This window comes from Mus musculus, chromosome 14 (assembly GCF_000001635.26).
Source record: "Mus musculus strain C57BL/6J chromosome 14, GRCm38.p6 C57BL/6J".
Classification (NCBI taxonomy): Eukaryota; Metazoa; Chordata; class Mammalia; order Rodentia; family Muridae; genus Mus; species Mus musculus.
Window position 1 is genome coordinate 64,299,945 of NC_000080.6, and position 22,630 is coordinate 64,322,574.

A 22,630-nucleotide genomic window follows, 5' to 3' on the forward strand; every position below is an offset into this window, starting at 1 on the left:
CATGTGATGGCAGCCCTGAGAGCTTGACGAAGTTCCCCTGTGCCATGCCGATTCCAAGTCTTCACACCTGCCCCTCATCAGACACCTCTGCGTCCAAAGCCATCTGCTTTCCTCACGATGTACCCCAGTGAGTCTGTGGCCTTTAAAAAGACAGCAGACCCACAGATGCTTCCCCAGGGATGGTGTGAGGAGGCCCTGCATTCCCCTGAACAGAATGCCCCAGGCACGAAGAAGCCTGGCTCTGCAACCAGACAGAACAAATCTCCAGGTGGCTGGAGAGCCAGTGGCTTCAAGCTGTGCCAGAGGATAGCAAAGGATTTGACAAACACAGACTTTCAATTCCAAGGATGCAAAAGGCTCCTGGGGCTATGTGGCTGGCTGAGAGATAGTACAAGGTGCCAGCAGAACAGGACAAGTTTGCTCAGCAGCTGGCTGGGCCAAAGATGAGCCCAGAGTAACCAGACCCAGCACTCAGTATGGCAAAAAACATCCTTTACTCTTCTGTTCCCCAGATGTATCTGTCACGGGCTCTGCACTCTACAAGGTACTAACAAGTTGGTTTTCCTTTTGATAGAGGGTAGGAGGTCTATGGAATGTCAATGAACAAATGGTCATGACATTTGCAATGGATGCCAGTTACCACAGAGGGATGCACTCAGTTCCAGCTATCCTAAGAGAGAGTTCAGGGCATACGGAGGTGGGAAAGAGGCCCCAGATGGAGACATTTTTCCGAAAGCTTCCCAAAGCCATCTGCAGCCACTGCCTGCCCCTCTGTTAGCTTTCTTGAAAAGCAGTAAAATGGCAGAAGACAATCAGGGTCAGCATAAACGGCTCTCCTTCTCTCGGAATAAGAGAAGACAACAGATGGCAGGGTCAGTGCAAAGCCACTCCTCTTAGTGCACAGGTGGCAAGACGGAGGCAGGAACAAGACAGCTGACAAGCTGAGTGTTCGAGTGGGGCTGAGCAGTATCAGTGTGAGCCCTTGTGACCTGGTCAGGCACCATTTTGCTCTAGAAAGATGGTTAAAAACAAAAAACAAAAAACAAAACAGAAGTGATAAGTCTCTGCTGCTAGCTCAGCCCACAGGGCCTGCCAGAAATCCACAGGCAGAGCTCCACAGGCAGCCACATAACTTGGTATTGCAGTGTGTGCTTCCCTCTGAGTCACCCACAGTCCCTGCAACATGTGTCACGCAGCCATTTACACTCTACTTCTTCCTAATGACATTTCCTAGTTCTCAGTGTTTTCCCTGCCAAAGTATCCTTCTTACAGCATCACTTGGTATTCAGGAAGTGGTCAATAAATGTTCGTTAAATTCAGCAAAGCTGCAGGGCACGAAAGCAGCAAACAGAACACGGTGGGGTTTCTGTATACCATGAGTGACCTAGATTTACGACACCCTGCTCAGCAAGAATCACAAAAATAGCTAGGAATAAATTTAACCAAGAAACTACATGAACTATACAGTGGAAAATATAAAACACTGAGGAAAAACTTGAAATAGACACCAAAAAGCAAAAAGATTATCCCAGGCTCCCATATTGGGAGAATTAATTCTGGTAAAGGTTCAACCTGTGCAAAGTGACTGACAACTCAGTGTAATCCTAACCAAAACAACAATGACATTCTCCACAAAAACAGGGAAAGCAACCCTAAAATCATACCAAAACAGAACAATGAAACCAAAAACAAAACCTCAGTCAAAGCAAACCTGAGCAACAAGATTTTTAAAAAGTTACAGGCACCATAGTACCAAACTTCAAAATGCACTACAAAAGAACACTAATCAAAACAGGATGGCCCTCCCATAACATCAGACACATGGATCCATGGAATGGGACAAAGAAGCCCGAGATAACTCCACACAGTAACAGTCAACTGAGCTTTGAGCAAAGGCACCAAGAACATGAGGGAAGATGGAGCAGTCTGTCAATAAATAATGATGAGAAAGCCATGAAAGTAGCACCCTGGAGGAAAATCCACTCAGCGAGGGTGGATTAGAGATAAATCCAAAATGGAAACCACAATACTGATAGAAGGAAATGCAGGGACATTTCAGGACGTAGACATGAGCAGCCAATTTTTGAGTAAGACCTCCAAAGCACAAACAAAAGCAGAAAGAGATAAATGGGGTTATATCAAAATAAACTGCTTCTGAAGAGCAACGGTGTGAAGAGACAGCCTGCACAATGGCATACATGTTTGTAAAGTATTACTTATCTGATAAGGGATTAACAATCAGAGTAAATACAGCGCTCAAATGACTCAATAGTAGATAAGGATGACGATGGTAATGATGATGGTAATGATCATGATGGCGGCAATGATGGCGGTGATGATTTTTAAATGGGCAATTTATCTAAGTGGACATTTCTCAAAAGAAGACATACAAGGCCAACAAGTATATGAAAACATGCCCAACCTTATTAGCTATTAGGAAAATTGCAAATGAAAACCACAATGAGATAACATCTTACTGTAGCCAGAATGCTAAGATCAAGAAGACAAAAAATATTGATGACCATATAGAGAACAACAGCCTTGTCTACAGTGTTAAGAATGTGAGCTGCAGAGATGGCTCAGTGAGTGAAAATGCTTGCTGCACAACCACGAGGACCTGGATTCAGATCCCAGCACCCAAATAAATAAAACCAGTAACCACACACACACACACACACACACACACACACACACACACACACACACACACCTGTAACCACAGTGCTAGGTGTTGGAGACAGGAGGATCACTGGGTCCTGCTGGCCACCAGTGCAGCTGAAAAATGGAGAGCTCCAGGTTCAGTGAAAGACACTGCCAAGGAAGTAAGGCAGAGAGATGGAGGAGGAGACCAGATATCCTCAGCTGGTGGCTGCACACTCATACACATGCATAACTCCCAATTCATATCCACAACAAACACAGGACATAAGTTAGTACAAGCATCAATAGACCACAATATGGTGGTTCCTCAAGGATCCAACAATTCCACTACTGGGTATTACCCAAAGGAATGAATGTACTAAAGGGATGTCTGTGTTCCTGCATTCACTGGAGGACTGCTCCAGGCAACCAAGAGATAGAATTAGCCAGTGTCCATGGTGGCTTATTGAATAATAATAATAATAATAATAATAATAATAATAATAATAATGTGTTGTATATGTTTACATACACCTGAAGCGGAATACTATTTAGCCATGAAAATAACAAAATTGGAAAACTGGAGCAATAGCTTAAGGGTTAAGGGCACTGGTTCAATTCCTAGCACCCACATGGCAGCTCACAACTGTCTGTAACTCAATTCCAGAGGAGTGATGACCTCTCTGACCTCCTTTGGCATCAAGCATGCACATGCTGCATAGACACACAGCAAGCAAAACATCCATAAACATAAGATAAATAAATCTAAAATTAAATTTAAACTAAAAGAGCAAGACATTCTGTCATTTACAATGACACAAAGGAGCATATGTTACATGAGGCAGGGCAGTGTGATATAAATTACACCGATAAGCTACCACGTGCTGTTTGACAGCTGAAAGTGGACTCTGGGAATGAGCTTGCCTCTTGTCTCTGACTCAAACATATTATATCAAGTATGCTCCAAGACCCCCTATCCCAAAACAAACTGGGTCCTGGCCATACAGGAGGGAGGCTGTAGAACAGCAAACAGCTAGGGATGTCAAAACACTTGCGTCCTTGATCTCTGAGTGGAGCAATAGCAGGCTGAAAATGCTCTCTAGTGGGCATTAGCATATTACCTTGAATGTTTCATTGATCCGTGTGTGTGTGTGTGTGTGTGTGTGTGTGTGTGTGTGTGTGTGTGTGTCTGTGTGTGTCTGTGTCTGTGTCTGTGTGTGTCTGTGTCTGTGTCTGTGTCTGTGTCTGTGTTTTCACATGTGGATGCAAGAGAACAATGTTGGGTGCCATTTCTTGAGTACTATGTACTTTGTATCTTGAGACAGGGACTCTCATTAGCCCAAGGCTCAACAATCAAGCTTAGGCTTGCTAACCATTGAGCCACAAGGACTCACCAGTTTCCACCTCCCTAGAAGTGGGCTTCTTCTACGTGTGTGTCACTGCCTCAGTGTTCTTTTCTGGTTCTGGGATTTGAACTCAGGGCCTTACACTTGTAAAGGAAGAACTTTACTAAGAACTTTACTAACTTTACTAGCCTCCTCTTCCCACATTTATTAATCTTCTCAAAACTATTTTTATTAATTTATCTTTTCTAAATAAAAAGTGAATATAATTATGGTACATACTGTATTGGCTCATGTATCCACTGTGGAGTGATTAAATCAAGCTAATTAACATAACTTCCCATGAATTTGTCATTTTGAGGGAGTGGGTAAGCCCACCTAATATCTACTCTCTAATGATTTTCTGGTGTCTGTCATATCAATTACAGTCAAGATGTGACTATTTTGTATCAGAGTGACATTTCACATTCTTTGACAAGCATCTCTCCACCTTCCTTTTGCACTCCAGCCTCAGGCCTTGGCACCCACTATTTCATTCTCTGCTTCTGTGAGCTCGCCTTTTCTAGACCCCTCAAGTGAGAAGATGGCCCCATCTTTCTGTGCCTGATTTACCAATGAGCACCATGCTCTTCAGACTCCTCCATGCTCCATAATGATGGATGTGGTGTCCTTCAGCGTTAACGCTGAGCCCTGCTGCATTTTCTTTCCCCATTTGCCCACTGACAGGCTTTCCGGTTGACACCTTGGTTCTTATAGAAGGAGCGTTGGCAGAGATGTGGGCAAATGGTACTTGTGCTTTACTGGAGCCTGTGAAGGGCCAGCTGTTCAGGAACATAGAGTGGTAGTGTGTCACAAACTTCAAGGAAGCCCCAGCAGAGTATTCTATCTGGGTATAGTCACCAAGAGGATAAAGATCAAGGATTCAAGGAGCTCTACACACTTGTGTTCATCTCAACATTGCTGAAAACAGCTAAAGGTGCCTGTGGATGGCTAAGTAGATAAAGAGACCACGCTCCATACATATAATCAAATACATACACACATACATACATACATACATACATACATACATACATACATACAAATACAAATTACTCAGCATAGAAAAGAAGAGATATAGTACACTAGGATGTGGTTGAACTATGAGACATTCTGTTGTGTGAATCAAGCCAGTCACTAATGGGTATTGCTTGACTCCATTCTTAGACACCCAGACTGATAAAATCAGAAGACAGGATGGGAGTCATCAGGGGCTAGGGAGAGTCGGTTGGGGCAAGTGTTTAACAGCCACAGAACTTTATAAATATGTCTTCTCCTCCTTATCTGCATAATTCTTTTTTGACTTTTATTACATTTACTTATTTATGTGTACATGTGTACTGAAAAGTGGGCACACAGGGGCCACAGCATGCAGGTAGAGCTGATAAGACAGTTCCCAGGAGCCGGTTCTCTCTTCTCGCCATGTGGGTCTCGGGGCTTGAACTACGTCCCCAGGCTTGACAGTGACCTTTACCCACTGTGCCATCTCGCCAGCCCCTATTTTTCTTTGATCGAGCAGAGTTCAAATGTGTGTTGCTTTACTGTGCCTTGTATATGTTTTCATGGTTTTTTACAATCAAGTCCAGGATAAATAGCTGAGGAGAATAAGAGCAAGAGAGAGAATGCCATTTTTATATTGCCTGTACTTGACCCATGGTACTCAGGTTTTCTTCAGCCATACTAGCCAGGGTTTCAGGTTCAGTTCTATGGTAGCATGCTTGCCGGGCAGGTACAAAGACCTGGGTTTGATCCTCAGTGCTCAAAAATAAAATGCTAGCTTGGTTCACTGAGGCTGAATAATCAATTCTGTTTTGTGGTTGTCTACATCTGTTTACTGTCTGTGAAACGTGAGTGCTGAGAGAAACAAAGGAAACACAACTGAATGCGAAACAATAGAAGCGCTTGGGGCAGGGGAGGATGCGAGGGGGGGGGGATTGCATGCTTTCTTGGAAATTTAAGAAATGTCTGCCACATTTGTAAAATAAATTAACCCTTTTCCTATGTAAAAAATAAAAATAAAAGAACAGGCCTATTGGGTGGTGTAGTGGCTATTCCTGGTTGTCAACTTGACAATATTTGGAATGAACTACAATCCGGAATTGGAAGGCTCACCAGTGACCCTTATCTGGAGGCTTGGAGATCCTTATCTGGATCTTGGTTTGAAGATCTTGAGCCATATTGGCTATGGATTCCAGAAGATTGAATCTCCGAGTTTAAGGAACACACCTTTAATCTGGGCTACGCCTTTCATCTAGGATTAAAGGTGTGGTGGAACACACCTTTAATCTGGGCTACACCTTCTGCTGGAGACAATATAAGGACATTGGAAGAAGGGAGTCTAGCTCTTGCTCTAGCTCTAGCTCTTGCTCTTGCTCCTGCTCCTTCGCCTGCTTGCTGCGTGAGACTGAGTAACTGCTAGATCCTTGGACTTCCATTCACAGCTGCGACTGAACAATTGTTGGGAATTGGGCTGCCGACTGTAAGTCATCAATAAATTCCTTTACTATTTAGAGACTATTCATAAGTTCTGTGACTCTAGAGAACCCTGACTAATACAGGTGGGGATCAGGAGAAAAGGAAGATGATAACATTCATAACCAGCTGGCTTCATAGCTGAGACCAAGAGCTCTTTTCGGGGTATGGGAGGGAGCCTGGGCTGGGCTAGTCCAGTCCAGTGTGGGAGGGCTTTGCAGAAAGCTCAGTACTGGGACCTGGGTGATGGGAAGCCAGTTCTGAGAACACAAGGCTGACACTCTCAATGTCCTGGAGACAAAGGTCTTGTCTGGCACTATGAAGGAGGGAGGCAGGAGCCAATGGAGCTGAGTGAAGCTGAGGTCACTCTCTAGGACCTTGGCAGGGAGGGGTGGCCCAGGAACCCCTCTAGTGAGCCAAGGAGCAATGCCCTGGGGATCTCATGCCCCCTTTGACCCCGAAGCACTCTCTACAGCAATGTGACCCAAGTCCCATGCTGTCCTTGTCCCCCCTCTTCATCCAATACACTGTACATAAAGGGGCAGGAACCTCACCTAGCAGCACCCTAGGTCTCTGTAGCACAATTCCGCTGAGAACCCAGGTCTTCCCCTTAGCTGTTCTATTGAGAGGGCTTACTTTTTTGATTCTTTGACGGGGAAGGAGTCTAATCATGGTTTTTCTGTATAGCCTTAGCTGTTCTGGAATTTACTCTATAGACCAGCCTGGCCTTGAACTCACAGAGATCCACCTGCCTCTGTTTGCCTGGTGCTGGGATTAAATGTGTGCCACCACCTGGTACCCTTGGGTCTTCTACACGCCGAAATGACTAAAGTTGGTATAAAAGTGATGCCTAAACCAATAAAGTGTTGCTGTGGTAAATGACATCTTATTCCTGCCAGGAGCACCCTTCAAGTATACACAATTCCCACCTGGACTCCACTTACCACACCCTACCAGGATGTGGCACCAACAGCCCATAGGTCTATGGTAGCTATAACGACAGCCCATCCCAAAATTCTAAAAATTACACAGATTTTTTTTTTCAACTTGACTGTGTGGTTCTTATACATGAACTGTATAGATGACAACATTGAATTACAGTGGAAAGAGATGGAAATGCTTTCAAGAATCATGTCTCTTCTTTCCACTACAGACAAGCTCCATGCTGTCCTTGTCCCCCCTCTTCATCCAATACACTGTATATAAAAGGGGCAGGAACCTCATCTAGCAGCACCCTAGGTCTCTCAAAACAACATGGCTACCCTTCCTCAGTCACACCACAGGCCCATGTTCAGAGGCCTGCACGCCCCATCCCTCTGTCATCAGGCCTGTCTGCATCTAGGAATAAAATGGAAGTCAAGATCAGCAACAAGAGAAAAAGATGCAAAAAACAAACTTACCTTAAACTATATCTCCAAAGCTAGGGATGTGGGTGGAAGAGTTTCTGCCTAGCAAGCAGGAAGCCCTGGGCTCCATCTTCAGTCCTGCATAACGGGAACGCAGAGGTGCATGCCTAGAAGCCTAGCACTAAGAAGCTGGAGGTAGGGGGATCATGAGTTCAAGGTCATCCTTGACTCCTAGCCACTTAGTGACTTCAAAGCCAATCTGGGATATATGAGATCCTGTCTTAAGAAAACAACAAAAACAAAAAACAAAAGTCTACAATAACTAAAGACTGCCCTGGAAGGTGCTTCAAAGGACTTGGGGCAGTAGTTCTTAACCTATGGGTCATGATCCCCTTAAGGGGAAAGAGTCAAATGACTCTTCCACAGGGGTTATGTATCAGATATCCTACAAATCAAATATTCACGTTACAGCTTATAACAGCAAAACTATAGTTATGAAATAGCAATGAAATAGTGTTATGGTTGGAGGTCACCACACCATGAGGAACTGTATTAAAGGGTCACAGCATTAGGAAGGGTGAGGACCACTGAGCTAGGGAGAGGTGCTATCTAATTACCCAGTGCTTCCTCATCTTGGAAGCTCGCTCCAGTTCTTAGCTTGCTGTCCCATCAGTCTTGTGGGCATAGAAGGCCTGCTTAATTACAAGCATTCCCAGTCATTCTCCTCAGCCTTTCCCCTGGAATGCGTGGCTGCCACTCTTCTCCTCCCAGACCCAGCTTCAATAGTTTTCAGTCAAGGTTCAGGGAGAAACCCGCCGCACCGGGATTTGATTATTTACCAACATAATGTTGGCTGCAAGCCAGCGAGACACCAATACATTTTCCTTTGAAGCCTGACATATTGCCTGCTGTTTCTAAGTCTGTTTTCTCAGCTGGCCAACAAATAACCAGGACTGTTTAAAGAAAAAAAAAGTCACAATTCCAGGTGGGGAGGGGAGTGCTGTTCTCGTGATGGGTTCCTCATAGAGACACTGAACTCATTCTTCCAAAGTGACAAAGGTGTCCCCAGGAGTGGAGCACATTATCAGGCCTCTGACAGCTGCTGGTCCCCATGCGTCTGTGACCAGTTTTTCTGTATATTACTTTGGGAAAGGCCTGCAGAGGTCTGGCCCTGGTGGCAAGGTCAGCAGGTGGCAAGGGTATCAGCGTGTCCCCTGATGTCTTAGGATACACTGGCATGTGTTCTCCTTGTTGAAGGGCCCCCAAGACAACCTGACACAGATCATAGGTCTCTCAGAAGCTGGTTGTCTCAAAAAATCTACCATGAGGCCATTAGAAACCTAAGAGACAATAGGGGACAGCAGCTGCTGTCCCTTTCTAACAATCAACATTAAAGTTCTAGTCCTTTTCTTTAAAAGGAAAGTTTAATTGAGATGAGAGTCTCATTCTCTCACTATACAGCCCAGGTTGGCATAGGACTTGTGACCCTCCTATCTCACGCCCCTATATTACATGCCATTACATGTGTACACCAATGTGCAGTTAGACATTGTTGTCAAGGACAAGCTTTCAGATTTGGAAGTAACGGTTTGGGTGGCAAATAGATGCTCAAAGACTGTACTTTAAAATCTTAAAGGTTCTTTAAAAAAATTCTGGGTATGGATATGTGCCTGTTTGTGAGTCTCTGTGTGCATGAGTGCAGGCACATGAGGAAGCCAGCAGGGGGCATCAGATCTCCCTGGGCTGCAATTACAAGTGCTTGTGAACTACCCAACGTGAGTGCTGGGAACCAAACTCAGGTCTCTGCAAGAGGACTGTGCTCTTAACACTAGTCATCTCTCTAGCCCTAAAGTGTCAAATAACTCCTCTTTCAACTCTAGTTATGACCAGCATCTCTTGTCCTTCCTTTACCACACAGCCTTCTCCATTAGTAAGCTTTTTTTTTTTTTCCTCTGATAGATCCTCTTGCCTGTGGAGAATTTTCCAGAGTAGGAGTAGCTGTTCTGAGCTGACAACACTCCCCTGACCTGGGGGCTATAGCCTAATGCTCTGCTGAACAGAGTGGCCCACAGCCACCAGCTGTCACTTTCATTAAGATATTGGGAGCGGAGAAAAACCTTCCTGAGACAGGCATGGAGATCTGGCCAAAGTTGTTCTCAGAAGGGAGAAAGTAGGCTCGGAGCTTGGCTGAGTCTTTCATCTCCAGATGCTTCTGTTTCTCTGCCCACTTCACAGGACACTGTGCAGATTAGAGGGAGGGTGGCCACAGGGCGCTCTCAGACAGCACAGACAAAGGCATTGCGTAACTGCGAAATGTTCGCTTTCACTTTTGCAGAGTGTCAGCTGCCTCTAACCTGTGAGTGAGCATTAGCAGCAAGCCTGAGGGGCAACAGGGACCTGAGGCTGTGGCCTCCCCATAACATCAGCCCAGTCCACGAAGGGAGCGGGAGAAGACCTGGGGAAAAGATAGTTACTGACAGACAACAAAAAGCAGAATAAAAAATAGCTTGAGTTTAAAATAACTTGCTGAGACTGAATGCCAGGGACTTCGTTTAAGGAGCCGTCTCTGATTGCTGGGCACAACACACCTCTGTATTTTCTCACACCGGTGTGGCCTCGATCCCTCAAAGCCGATCTAAATGCTAACTGCAGCTCCGCAGTCACCAGCAGACTGGATCAAACCATAAAGCTGCCATGCAGGCATTCCGCTCAGCACATTGGACTCTTCAGTCACTTGATGAAGTTACAGTTGGTGACACTGTTTTGGCATAATGTATTGAGACCTCCAAGGCTGAAGGAGGAGTTTGGACAGGTAAAAAGTACCACTGTTGCTCTGGGTAACTGACAGGCAGGCAGATGTAGCCAGTGCTGTCTGCATTATTTGCTACTAAAATCGAAGGGGGGTAGGGGAGAGCTGGAGGAGTCTTTGCATTTTCCCAGCAAAAGCTGCATCTCAAGGGTCCTTCAGAGCACTCTGGGAACACACAGGAGTTTACAAATCAATTTACTAAATTGGCTTGGCTGGAAATCATGCTTTTGTATGTGGATCCGGCTGAAAGGCATTTTTTAAATCTATCGGGCCCTAGTGAGGCTCCTTCAAGCAGTGCAGAGAAAGGTGACATCAGAAAAAGGATGTCAGTTCCAAACCAAGTAGTCTCTGGCTCAAACCCTGCTCCAAAGGCCCGGCCACCCTGAGTAAGTCACATGACCTCTCTGAGCCAACTGCCTAGCTAGCCCACCAGCCCCTTGAATGCTGGCAGGGTGAAAGTCAAGCGCTGTCTCAATCTGGCCTTTTCCGTGTAGCTATAGGTGACCCAGATGACAGGAGCCCTCCCCACGCCAACCGTTCTCTCCTCTCCCATAGACAGGTGGACAAGTGACAGGAAAGGAGCAGAAAGCTCTGGAACCCCCATTGTGCAATGACTGCATACACTTAGCCAAATTGGGAACTTCATTTAAGCAGCAGAGAGAGCCAAGCTGCACTTCTAAAGACAGAATTTTTAGATGTCAGGCATATGCTATTTTGGGTTCTGTATAATTTTGCCCTTTAGATATTGTGAACTTGAATTCTGCAAGCGGTCTGTCTCCTTTTGTTTGTTCAGTGGTTTGTTTTTTTCAAATGAGCACTCAGATGTATAGCAGCCCTGCTGCCTCTGACCCTGATGCAAGTGCCAGGATCCTAGGCATGGCTACCACACTTGGAGTCATTTTTTTTTTCACACCACACCTATCAGCCAGTTGGCCAATTGCAGTGCACTTCCCAGGCTCCCGGTGACAGGTGAGTCTGAGGTCTTGAGTAGAGAGGAGGTAGAACAAAGGGCCCAGACCTAGAGAGGCCCCAGATCCATTCAACAGAAAGCTAAAGCATGGAGAGGGCGGTGTATTGCCCTAGGTCAGACTCTGGTAGGGTTGTAGCAAACCTCTGAAAACCAATAAGGAATGGAAAAGAAAAGGAATCTCAGCACAGAGTCACATGCCCTGATGTTTTCAACTCTGAGGTCAGTGAATGTTAGTTCCTACTACGTTGCAGGGGACAGCAGCCTGCTGAGACAGACCTGTGTCACTTGTCACTCCCAACAAGATATTAGTCATCACTCTGTCAAAGATGCCTGAGAAAAAAGTTAGTGCTCATGGGTTGAGTCCATGATGGTTCAGCTCATCATCTGAAACCTGTGGTAAGGCAGAGGATCATGGCATGGTGGCCATAGTACAGCAAAGTTGATGATCTCATGGTGGCTGGTAAGCAGATATGGGGGAGGACAGGCTAAGATCCCAATAGTGGCTTCAAGGGCACACTCCCAATGACTTAACTTCCTTTCACTCTTCCCCCTCTCCCCACAGTGCCACCAGCTGAGCTTCTGGGGACATTCCAGATTTAAACTGTAACAATACAGAATGTAGTTCCTAGCCTGTCATGGTTGTCAAATTTGAGAGACTTAAAACAAACAAAAATAATCACAAGGATGATGCACATCAATAAATAGGATATTTCACGGTAATGAAACTGCCAGGGTACAAAGGTTAATATGACTAAATCAGAAATCCCAGTGAACATTCTAGACTCTAAGATACAGAGTGTTCATTGTTACATAAAGTCTTTTCTGAAACTGAAGTACCCGTTTACATTTCTAAGCACAGTGATTTTTAACCACAGGTGGGTACATCTTAAATGGTGATAGCCCGTTGGAGCAAGATTGACTGTTAGGAAACACTGGATACCTGTTACATAATTTCCCAACTGCCCCTCCTCTGGTTTAGTTCTGATTCTACGACTGGGACTAAGAGAACATTCTCTCCTGAAAGAACTTGTTCAGGGACTGAGCTGACATGAGGTGGTTTTCCAACTCAAGTACATTTCAGTGCCTACAAGCAGCCTACTGCCCTTGCAGAGACTACCAAGAAGAACACATCCCTCTGGATGGCTGCTGGAGGAGGTGTCAAGTCAGGTGACATAAAAGTTACTAGATCGTCAGAGATCCAGAGCTTATCCACGGGTGAAAGCTGGACCTGCAGTTAAAATTCTGGTGGTCAGAGGTACCACGTCTGAGAGGACCTCAGAGCTTTGCTGGAGGGAAAAGGCCAGAGGCAGAAGCAAGGAAGAAAAGGCGGGAGCCACCATGAAGAAAGGAAGGAGGAAAGGAGGCAGGGAGAGAGGGAGGGACAGAGGGATGGAGGGAGGGACAGAGGGATGGAGGGAGGGACAGAGGGATGGAGGGAGGGACAGAGGGAAAGGCAAAGAGCTGCCAGCCAGAAGCAGGGACATTTGGAAAGCAGTGTGGGAGACAGAAACTATGGAGGTGGAAAACCCGGGCAAAGAAGACTTCTTCACCACATGGTTTGGAATCAGCCAAAAAATTCAGCTTAACTTCACAACCATATTTTTTAGAAGTGTAACTAAGGACTGGACTCAGCCCTGCTTGAAATATTTTTAATTAATGTTTTCTACCAATGCATGTATGTGTTCAATTCATGGAGAATAAAGAGACCATCCAATTACGAGTGTGTGTGTGTGTGTGTGTGTGTGTGTGTGTGTGTGTGTGTGTGTGTGTGGTGAAGGTGAGGTTAATAGTAACTCCAAACAACTTGACAAAGTTATACATCTGTGTGGAAAAGAAAGAAAACTCAAACCCTAAATTAATGAGTATGGACAAAGGAAATAGCAAACTTACAGTGTGCTATCTGGGCTGTCAAAGTTAGACAGTTAAAACATACTGGATTCTACAAAGTAAGTATTCCTGGGCCCAGAAATTACTAAGAACTCAAGAGTTTTCTTGGCTGTAACGACTTGTAAATATCTAGAAGAGCCCAGATTTTGAAGCCCCGAGGACACTTACTACAGCTAAGAAAGTTGGCAGGAAGCTTTGCACAGTATTTGGGTTTTCTTTCTGAGTTGATATCTTACCAAATACAGCCATCTGTGTTCCCTCTGGGAAAGGTTCAACCGTTCTGTTGCCACTGACATGGTGTTTGGCTGGAAAAAGAAAGAAAGAGATGTGAGTTTAAGTGTAAAGTTTGACATGCATCCTAACACATGTCATTAAATGTGCCAGTGAGCCTGTTTCTCTTCAGGAGTTAGGAACACACCAAAGCTTATCCTCTTAAGTTTCAGGTACCTGTTTTTTGTAAATTGGGGTGTATACATGTGCTTGTGCACACACATGCATGGGAACATGTGGGGTTGAGGAAGTAGACATACATATGTGTGCATGCACATTCAGAGGTCAGAAGTTAGCCTTGGATGTCCTTCCTCAGGTGTGATTGACTTTTGTTGGTTTGGGGGTTTTGTTATTGTGGTTTATTTGTTTGAGGCAGGGTCTCTCATTGGCCTACAGCTCAATAGGCTGGCTGGTCAAGGAGCCTAAGAGATTGCACCCATCTCTGCCCCCCCCCCCCGCACAGAAATTAGAAGCATGTGCCATATCAATCAGCTTTTTACTTGGGTTTTAGGAATCAAAGTCAGGCCCCCATGTTCACACTTTACTGAGCCATCTCCCTAGCCCTTTACATGAGTTTCAATCTCAATGATAGGACATGTCGTTTTGTAAATGAATGTGTCAGGATCCAAGTTCTAACAGACTGGACAACTGAAAAATGCTGGACCCTTGGTCAGAGGGTCTCTACTGAAGCTGACCACACCCAGAGAACAAGGGAATCCCTACAATCCAGGCTGAGTAAGAGTACCTCCTCCTGATGCTGCCTAACAATCACCATACTGATGAAGTTGGTATTTCAGTAAGAAGTGCAGCAGCAGACTATGGCATCCACCAAAATTCAAGCAGTATCACAACTGCCTTGAGGACTCCATGGATATCCAGGGCTTCTCAACATTCCCCCAGCCCCGAAGCCTCACCACCAGTGTAAAGAAGGGGCTGGCAGAGATGGAATGAGCCTCGAGGTTAGGGCTTCCAGCATACACTTGTTCTCAAGACCCCCAAACAGAGAACTCCAGAAAATGCTCCATCTGAGCACATTTGATAATGTCCCTTCAAGACAATATGAAAGACGTAACTTATGAATATAAGTATTTGCACAAAAAAAAATATCTAGGAAGAACAGCTAAATCATGACATTCAGCATCCTTGTGACTTAAGAGTCACACTAGGTCTACTAAAGCCTGGCAAAGGGCAACAAGGATACAATCTGGGTGAGTGCCAAAGGATCTGAGTACAGAACCATCTGGTCCAGGTATGATGAGATATGACACTAGACTGTGGTGGGACCATGTCACAGCAGGTCTTAAGTTCCTATCTAAACTGTGGGTTTCTCAGCACCCTCTGCTGCATTGCCTGGGTGACGTGTTTTATTTTGTTAAGAACATATTTGTCTTTCTTCCCAATTTCTTTAACATCAATTGGTATTTAAGTTGAGATACTAAAAGAATGTTCCCAAGAGCCATTGCCTCATTGTAAATTTACAAATGCATTTGCGATTGTACAGGGAATGATTATATCATGTTAGGCGTATTCATGACCTTGTTATTGTTCCATGTGGACATGAGATATTTGTGTCAAGTTGACAAGGGGTGGATTGTAGTGGCTATTCTTGGTTGTCAACTTGACTATATCTGTAATGAACTACAATGCAGAATTGGAAGGCTCACTTGTGATCCTAATCTGGAGGCTGGGAGATACAAGTTTCTGACCTGGATCTTAGTGAGGAGATCTTGAGCTATGGCTATGAATCCCAGAAGATTAAGACTGGGAGATCTCTGAATTCAAGGTCATCTGGGACAAAGCAAGTCTCAGATCCAGGTGTGGTGACACACACCTTTAACCTGGGCCACACCTTCTGCTGAAGACCTACATAATTGGAAGAAGGAAGATTTGTTGTCTCTTTTTTGACTGCTTGCCTTGTGGGACTGAGCAACTGCTAGATCCTTGAACTTCCATTTACAGCTGCTGCTGACCGTTGTTGGGAGTTGGACTACAGACTGTAAGTCATCAACAAATTCCCTTACTATATAGAGACTGCTCATAAGTTCTATGACTCTAGAGAACCCTAACTAATACACCAATGTAACCACAGCTCTCTTTCAACCTGGAAAAAAAAAGTCTAAATTTCATGACATAAACTCCCAAGTACCTGCCTGTATCCATCAAAATTGCTGCTGCTACAACACCATCTGAGCAATCAGTCTCAAGGAAGAACTGTTCACTTGGCTCAGTCTCAGAGTCTAGGTCTGTCATAGTGGGGAGGCAGGATGGAACAGAGCGCCTGCTGGGAAGCAGAGAGGACCTGTGTCTGTGGGCTCTTTCCCATCTCCTCCTTTATTTCACCAGGGCCCCTGCAATGCTACTCACACTCAAGGAAGGTTCCCCACCTCTTTTGCTAATGGAATCACCCTTGTGGACATGCCCAGAGGCATGCTTTATGAAATTTCTAGGAAAGTCTGCAATCAAATTGACAGTCAAGATTAACTATATTTTCCCCATCTCCGCTGGCTCCCCATTATGCTGAGGCTAGAGTCAATGCTTTTGGTGGCCTTTGAGCATCTGTAAGGAATGGCTCCAAAGTCTCTCCTCCCTCTACTACAAATACCTCTACCGTGACCACAAGGATTGCACTAAACATTCCTGTTACTACATGGACAAAGACCAAATCTCCCAGGGACTGGTTAGGAGGGCAGTGGCCATATCCTATTATCCTGGCATGTAATGACACAAAGGTGTTCAGTAAGTATTTGTTAAGCTAATAAATGAAGCAAATGGCATTTAAAAGTCTCTTCAAGACAATATGAAAGATGTAACTTATTTGATCCAGTGCATAGACATACATACACTCACAAACACACACATACTGCTCTATTACTTAATGGGTGACAGTCTAAGAAATGGATTATCACTTTTCTATATGTTTACACAAACTAAGATGGCCAAGACATCACAAACTTTGCAATGAAACCTTAGTGGGACACCATCAACTACAGCCTGTTGTGACTCAACTATTGTTGTAACATACGAGCAAATGGATTATATCTGTCTGTGTTCATGTATGTGTGAGTACATGTGGAGACCAGAGGACAACCTCAGCTGTCATTCCTCAAGTGCCACTTGCCATGTTCTTTGAGACATCATCTTTCACTGGCCTGGAAGTCACCAATTAGGTTAGGTTGGCTGGTCAGCCCAGGGAGCCACTGTACCTGACTCTCCAGCACTGAAAGGGCAAGCACACTCCCATGCCTGGCTTGTCTAAGTGTGCTCAGGTCCTTGTGCGCACAAGGCAAGCACTCAAAACCTAAGCACACATGGACAGTCCTATAATATACTTTAAAAAAATACAAAGATTATGTTTCCCTCATAATGACAGTGAACATTTAAAATAACCACTCATAAATAGTGCCCCAGTGGGGTGGCCTAGACAGCAGGGAGCTAATGTCTCACCCTCATATGTTGGGGTCCCCTTCCTAGCTCCTTCTCTCCTTGCCTCTGGGAAGATTCAAAGCTGACAGAAGTAGCCATGAAAATGTTGCCCACTGGACAGGAAGGAGGAAGTCTGTGCTGTCCTCTCTGGTGAAAGGCCCCTCTTTTCTCCTGTATTCCAGAGCCTGAGGCCCAAACATAATCATTTCTATCAATTGATTTTGCATTTTCTTCTGGAATACAGATCATTGGGTCTTATGTCAGCCCTGTAGCAATCTATACAACATTAGTAAGCAAGAGCTAGGACAGGCTAGGGATGACAGGCTGGGCTCTGGAAGGAGATCATCTGACCTTGACCCTCTCCCATGTCCTGGCTATATGATCTTGATATATAACTAACCTATGTGAGACTTTGTTTCCTCGTTTCAACTACCTCATGGGTGGCTTTGAGAATTAATTTAGGTATGGAAAGCCTGTCATACTGCAAATAGTGTACAACTGTAAGACTAGCGTTGGAATCTGTGTAGGAGATTTCCATTAAAAAAAAAAAAAGACAAGATTTGAGTCAGGAGACAGTGTCCTCCTCCTCCCCCTCCTCCTCCCTCAGTCCTCCTCCTGGACGTCTGTGCTCATGGCAGACATTACTAATCACTCAGCATTCTCTCATCCCTAAACATGACCTCAAATTCCATTCTCAGTATAAGAGCTCAGAGAGTTGGTTATTATTCAGAGACAGACTCTGGAGTAAAATGACCTGCCATTCCTGCCCTGAGTGAACGAAACAGAAAGATGGGACCAAAAAAAGATGTTGTTTTCCTCCTCACGTGTACCAATCAGTTGCAGCAATGATTGACCAAGTACCAGGCAGTAGTTAGGACCCACTCGTCTGTGGTGGATGGAATCCAGGTTGATGCCTCCGACTTCAGGCAGTACCAACCTTGTACACTGTCTTTCTCTATCTGACTGACAGCCTTGCTGCATAGTCCCACAGTTAACCTGTCCTTCCTTGTTTGCTTGTGGGTTTTTGAGGGGGAAGGCTATTGTTTTGTTTTCCCTTTTGAGTTTTTCTCTTTTCCTGGTGCCTCCTTTGAATCATTACTCATAAGTTCTGAGGCCATGATTAAGTGAAATAAGGATTACTTTAACACAGGTACCTCAGTACTGCAAACATCAATTTGGTAGCCAAGATGGCTGCCAAGCAGCTAATGTATGGGAAGGCAGACAAAGAGACAATCTATATCCTAGGCAAGACAGAGTGGAATGGTGCAATATTTCATCATGTCCCTCAGAACAACACACAGCTTAAAACTGTTTAAGTTTATGACTTCTAGAATTTCTTCTTTTATTGTTTTGGATTATAGTTGATCCCAGGTCACTAGAACCTCAAACAGCAAAATTTCAGAAAAGAAACAATACAGTATACAGCTTTAGAGTAAGGAGAGAGTAGTAGGAGGGGTATGTGAGGAATGTGAGTCCATTAAAACCCAGACATGACAGCACATGGAAGGTAGAGGCAGAAGGATCGGGAGTTCAATGTCAACTTCAGCTATATGGAGAATCTGAGGCTAGCCTGGGCTATACAAGACCCTGTCTCAATAAACAAACAAAACCCAGCAATAAAGGATTTTTCCTGGAAGCCATAAGAACATTGCCCATTGAAACTCCACTACGGCAACATATCTAAGGTTGTTGGAGACCACAGAATGAGACAGCCTTTAAACATATTACATTGCTTAACAGTTTGGGGGTGGCAGAGGTGTTTGTAAATGGTGGCATTTGTAAGTTTATACTTCAAAATCAGTAATGTGATTCACAACAGAAACCAGCTAGTTCACCAAACAGAACAACACTGTATTAACTGAGTCTTCACTATTGATTCCTGCAGGGAAGGACAGGAGGGGTGACAGGCAGAGACATCTGTGGCCCAGTCACAGCAGGGTAGAGGCCTCCAATCTGGCTGGCTGAGCACATGTCCCTGCCCCTGCTCCCTGCTCAGTGGGGGCCTTTCCAAAGCCATGTGTGCAGCCCATGGTGATGCTGTGTCCTCTGTCAAGGGTATATGAGGATGGGGGTGGATTTTCATCTATTCTGAAAGCCTCACGGTTGAGGAACACAAAGGTTAATGTAAGCAAGGGTCAGAGTTAACTCTGCCAGGCATTTTGAAAGGGGCTCGGGGGACATGTTCAAGGCTTCAGAAGACACTGATGCCACTGGATTTTGTTCTGTGAAAGTCTAAGATGCTCTAAATGTTATGGCAGTTTTCTTTCTTGAACAAAGGACAGCAAACTGCCTAATAGCGTGCCTGCAATAATTCAGATCCATACATAACCACCCAGCCCTACGCGGTCTGACTTGTGTTCAAATTATGATGGCTAAAACCTGTATCATATGGATAAAGAGGGTGGCAGGTGGCAGGGAAATGGAAGGCTGGGGAGAGCAGACCCCAATCCTTAGGCTTCTCCTGAGCCCAGGCTCCTCCTGACTGACTAGTCAATGGGATATTGCCCAGTAAGAGAGTCTAAGAACAATGGCTGCTGTCCCAGAAGTCCTTCTCAGCCACTGGAACTCAGAGTCACCACAGTGTGGGAAGAGCTTTTGGACCCAACTATGCCTGCGACAAGAACTTGCTACAAAGTACTAAGCTCACTTCAGCCCACAGACACTGAGGAAAGGAGGACTGAAAGCTGACACAGGACATGAGGTAGCATCTATGCCTCCATTTTGTGTCTTCTCTTCTGCAGGCTACTTGCCTTTAAATCAGATTCCTGCTCAGCCCTACAATAGGCATTCAGATTATGTAGTGACTGCCTCGAACTAGCAATGTAAGGCTGATTTGCCTCAACTTTGCCTAACTTCTCTTGCCCTTCTTCAAAACTGGGATTTCAAGATCCCAGGAGCACTTGTTCTTGTGGGCAGATCACCCCTTGTGGGACAAGACTTTCACCACCAAGTGGTAACAATCACCCCATGGTGAGCCACCTAAGATAGCCTCATGCTCAGGAGCAGTTGTCTAGTGTGGAGAGCTGATTGAGTAGATTGAGCAATATCCATCCTTAGAACCATGGGGTCTTCAAAGAACCAGACCTGAAATAATGAACACACCATTGTTTACCAAGCTGGCCAGACTGAACACGTTTGGCCCCATTTTGTTCCTTCTTCAAGCACTAGTCAGTGTTCTGAAACACATGGTTTAGAATACCATCCCTCTGCTTCCCAACATGGCCACACCAAGTGAGAAATCCCTTTCTTTATGTTCCCAGCCCTTCAGAGTGGTAAGTGGTAGAAACTGTTTTATTGGGACAAAACCCTCACCCTGACAAAATAGTCTGATAAAAGCAACTGTGGATGGGGGTTGATTTGGCTTATAATTCCAGGTTCACTAAAGGCCAGTCTTAGTGGCAAGTTCTTGAGACAGCTAGTCACGTCATATCTGCAATTGTGAGGGCTAAAGTTATGTTTTAAGTTTAAGTTACAATGAGATCTATAAAATAAAAATGCCTCTAACCTGTGATCCCCACTTGCCCAAGGACAGATAACTTCCTGGAATGCTGGGGGCTGCTGTTCATACAAAGCAGCAAGCCACAGGTTCTCACTGCTGTAAACAAGGTTGGTTGCCCCAACTACACAGGGTGTGCTTGATCACATGTAGGCAGAACGTATGTAGACAGGAAGTATGTTAGGATGTATGCTTGCCCCCATTGGACAAAGGCAGGAAACCCCACAGCCTTGTGGGGTTTGCCTCTATAAAACACCTGATTAATGTGTGCACTATCATTCTCTTGGAATTCCAGGTATGGACCTGGCCAGTGCCTATCTATAGTCTTGTCCAGAATTAATCTGTTTGCTGGTTAGTATCTTTCTTCACTGATACATGGTTAAGGGCCCCTAGCCCATAATATGGTGCTGCTCACAATGGGCTAGGTCTTCCTACTTCCATTAACAATCAAGACAAGCCCACGTAGACATGCACACATGACAATCCTATCCAGGAGATTCCCACTTCCATTAACAAGCCTCATAGACATGCCCTTGTGACAATCTTATCCAGGAGATTCCTTCCTCAATCGAGCATCCCTTCTCAAGTAAGTCTAGGCTGTGTTGAGCTGGCAGTTCAAACTAACCAGTACTGCTTCTAAGCAATGACCCCTGATGACGAACATTCTCACTGGGCCTGAAATGAAAAGAAAAGTCTACTGACTTCCCAGAACAATAGTCTCCCAAACTCTTACCCTAACTCTTTGCCGCTCCTTCTCTGGATCATACATTCAAGGCATCTGCTGGAAGTAAGTAGGGTTCCCATGTATCTCCCAAGATCTAATATTGGACCAGTCATCTTTAGTGGAGGGTTCTCTCCAGAATACGGACCAGATCCTGCCTTGAGTCCCCTCCACATCATAAGGACAGTTTTATGTCACTCAGATGTAGAGCAGGGACTCTAGGGAAGGAGAGTGAACAGTCTCTAGCTAAGCAGGCCCATGGAGTCCTGTCTGCTTTGGCCATTCTGTTTTTACAGTTTGGGGACACAGCAATTGGGTAAAGGTTAACAACAACAGCAACAAGAACTAAGTTATGACGTTCTAAGATAGAAGGTTATATAATCATTTCAAAGGATTATCATATGTGTTTTTTCTATGGCCTCAGGAAGTGAAAGGAATAGGGATGAGAGAACAGGCTACAAGAGCCGTGCTCGGTAAGGAAAAGACAAAGACAGATAAATGACAACAGGACAACGGCTGCTGCCATGTGCTAGGTTGTGGGGGGTTTTAGTCAACTAAAAATAAAAGGGAAAAATTTTAAATTAGTATTTTAAAAAATAATCAAATTGTTTTCTTCTGGGCTCAATCTGGTATAGAGCTCCAGAGAAGGCAGCAGGTTTCTCTGTATGACAGTCACCAGCAGGCCAGTGTGCTGCCCGCCCCTCCTGTCAGGACTCACCAAGCCCTTCCCGTCGATGATCCAGTCACCGTGAACTCAGTCTTGCCCTGAGGGACAAGAGCTCAGCTGCTCAGGGACTTGCAATGGAGGCAGCTGTGTGGCCAGGCTATTTGTTTCTGTCTGATGGAGGCCGAGACATTGCTCCGGACTGGAGCAGGGCTGATGAGTTCATTAGTTCAGAAACTGAAGAGGCAGACGTGTGCAGGAAGGATGAGGAAGGTTGACACGGGGGGTGGGGAGCAGATCGGCCCTGGCATGCATGGCGCAGCGGAGGAACCCATCCTCTAGCCAAGCAAACTGGGAAGCTTATGGGTTGCTGGTTCTCTGCCAGGCTCTGTGCTTCATGTCAGTGACACAAGAGAAAGATGAAGTGTCTTCCCTGTCATCACCCTTCATCAGTTCGCGCAGCCATCCCCCTCCTCAGGACTGCTGGTCATATCCATGAGCCCCAGCTCTTGCACCAGGGCAGGCTGGTGCTCTTAAAGCTCCCTGCTCT

General features: G+C 45.2%; 1 protein-coding gene and 1 long non-coding RNA gene across 11 annotated transcripts in view; both read right to left on the bottom strand.

Moving 5' to 3' along the window:
• The window catches only part of Msra (methionine sulfoxide reductase A), a 333,283-nt gene that overhangs the window by 177,324 nt on the left and 133,329 nt on the right, over nucleotides 1-22,630 (bottom strand). For 9 of the 10 annotated variants that reach the window (NM_026322.4, XM_030247606.1, NM_001253712.1 and 6 more), the window contains one exon: nucleotides 13,743-13,811. The exons of the other annotated variant lie outside the window; for it this stretch is intronic. In NM_026322.4, the coding sequence (NP_080598.2) occupies nucleotides 13,743-13,811 (69 nt within the window). The remainder of the gene's footprint in view (nucleotides 1-13,742; nucleotides 13,812-22,630) is intronic. 10 annotated transcript variants of the gene reach the window in all.
• Gm52131 lies at nucleotides 3,844-13,736 on the bottom strand. The gene is made up of 2 exons (XR_003951179.1): nucleotides 8,458-13,736; nucleotides 3,844-7,978 (listed from the first exon to the last, which is right to left on the bottom strand). It is a non-coding gene; the product is annotated as a predicted gene, 52131 (long non-coding RNA).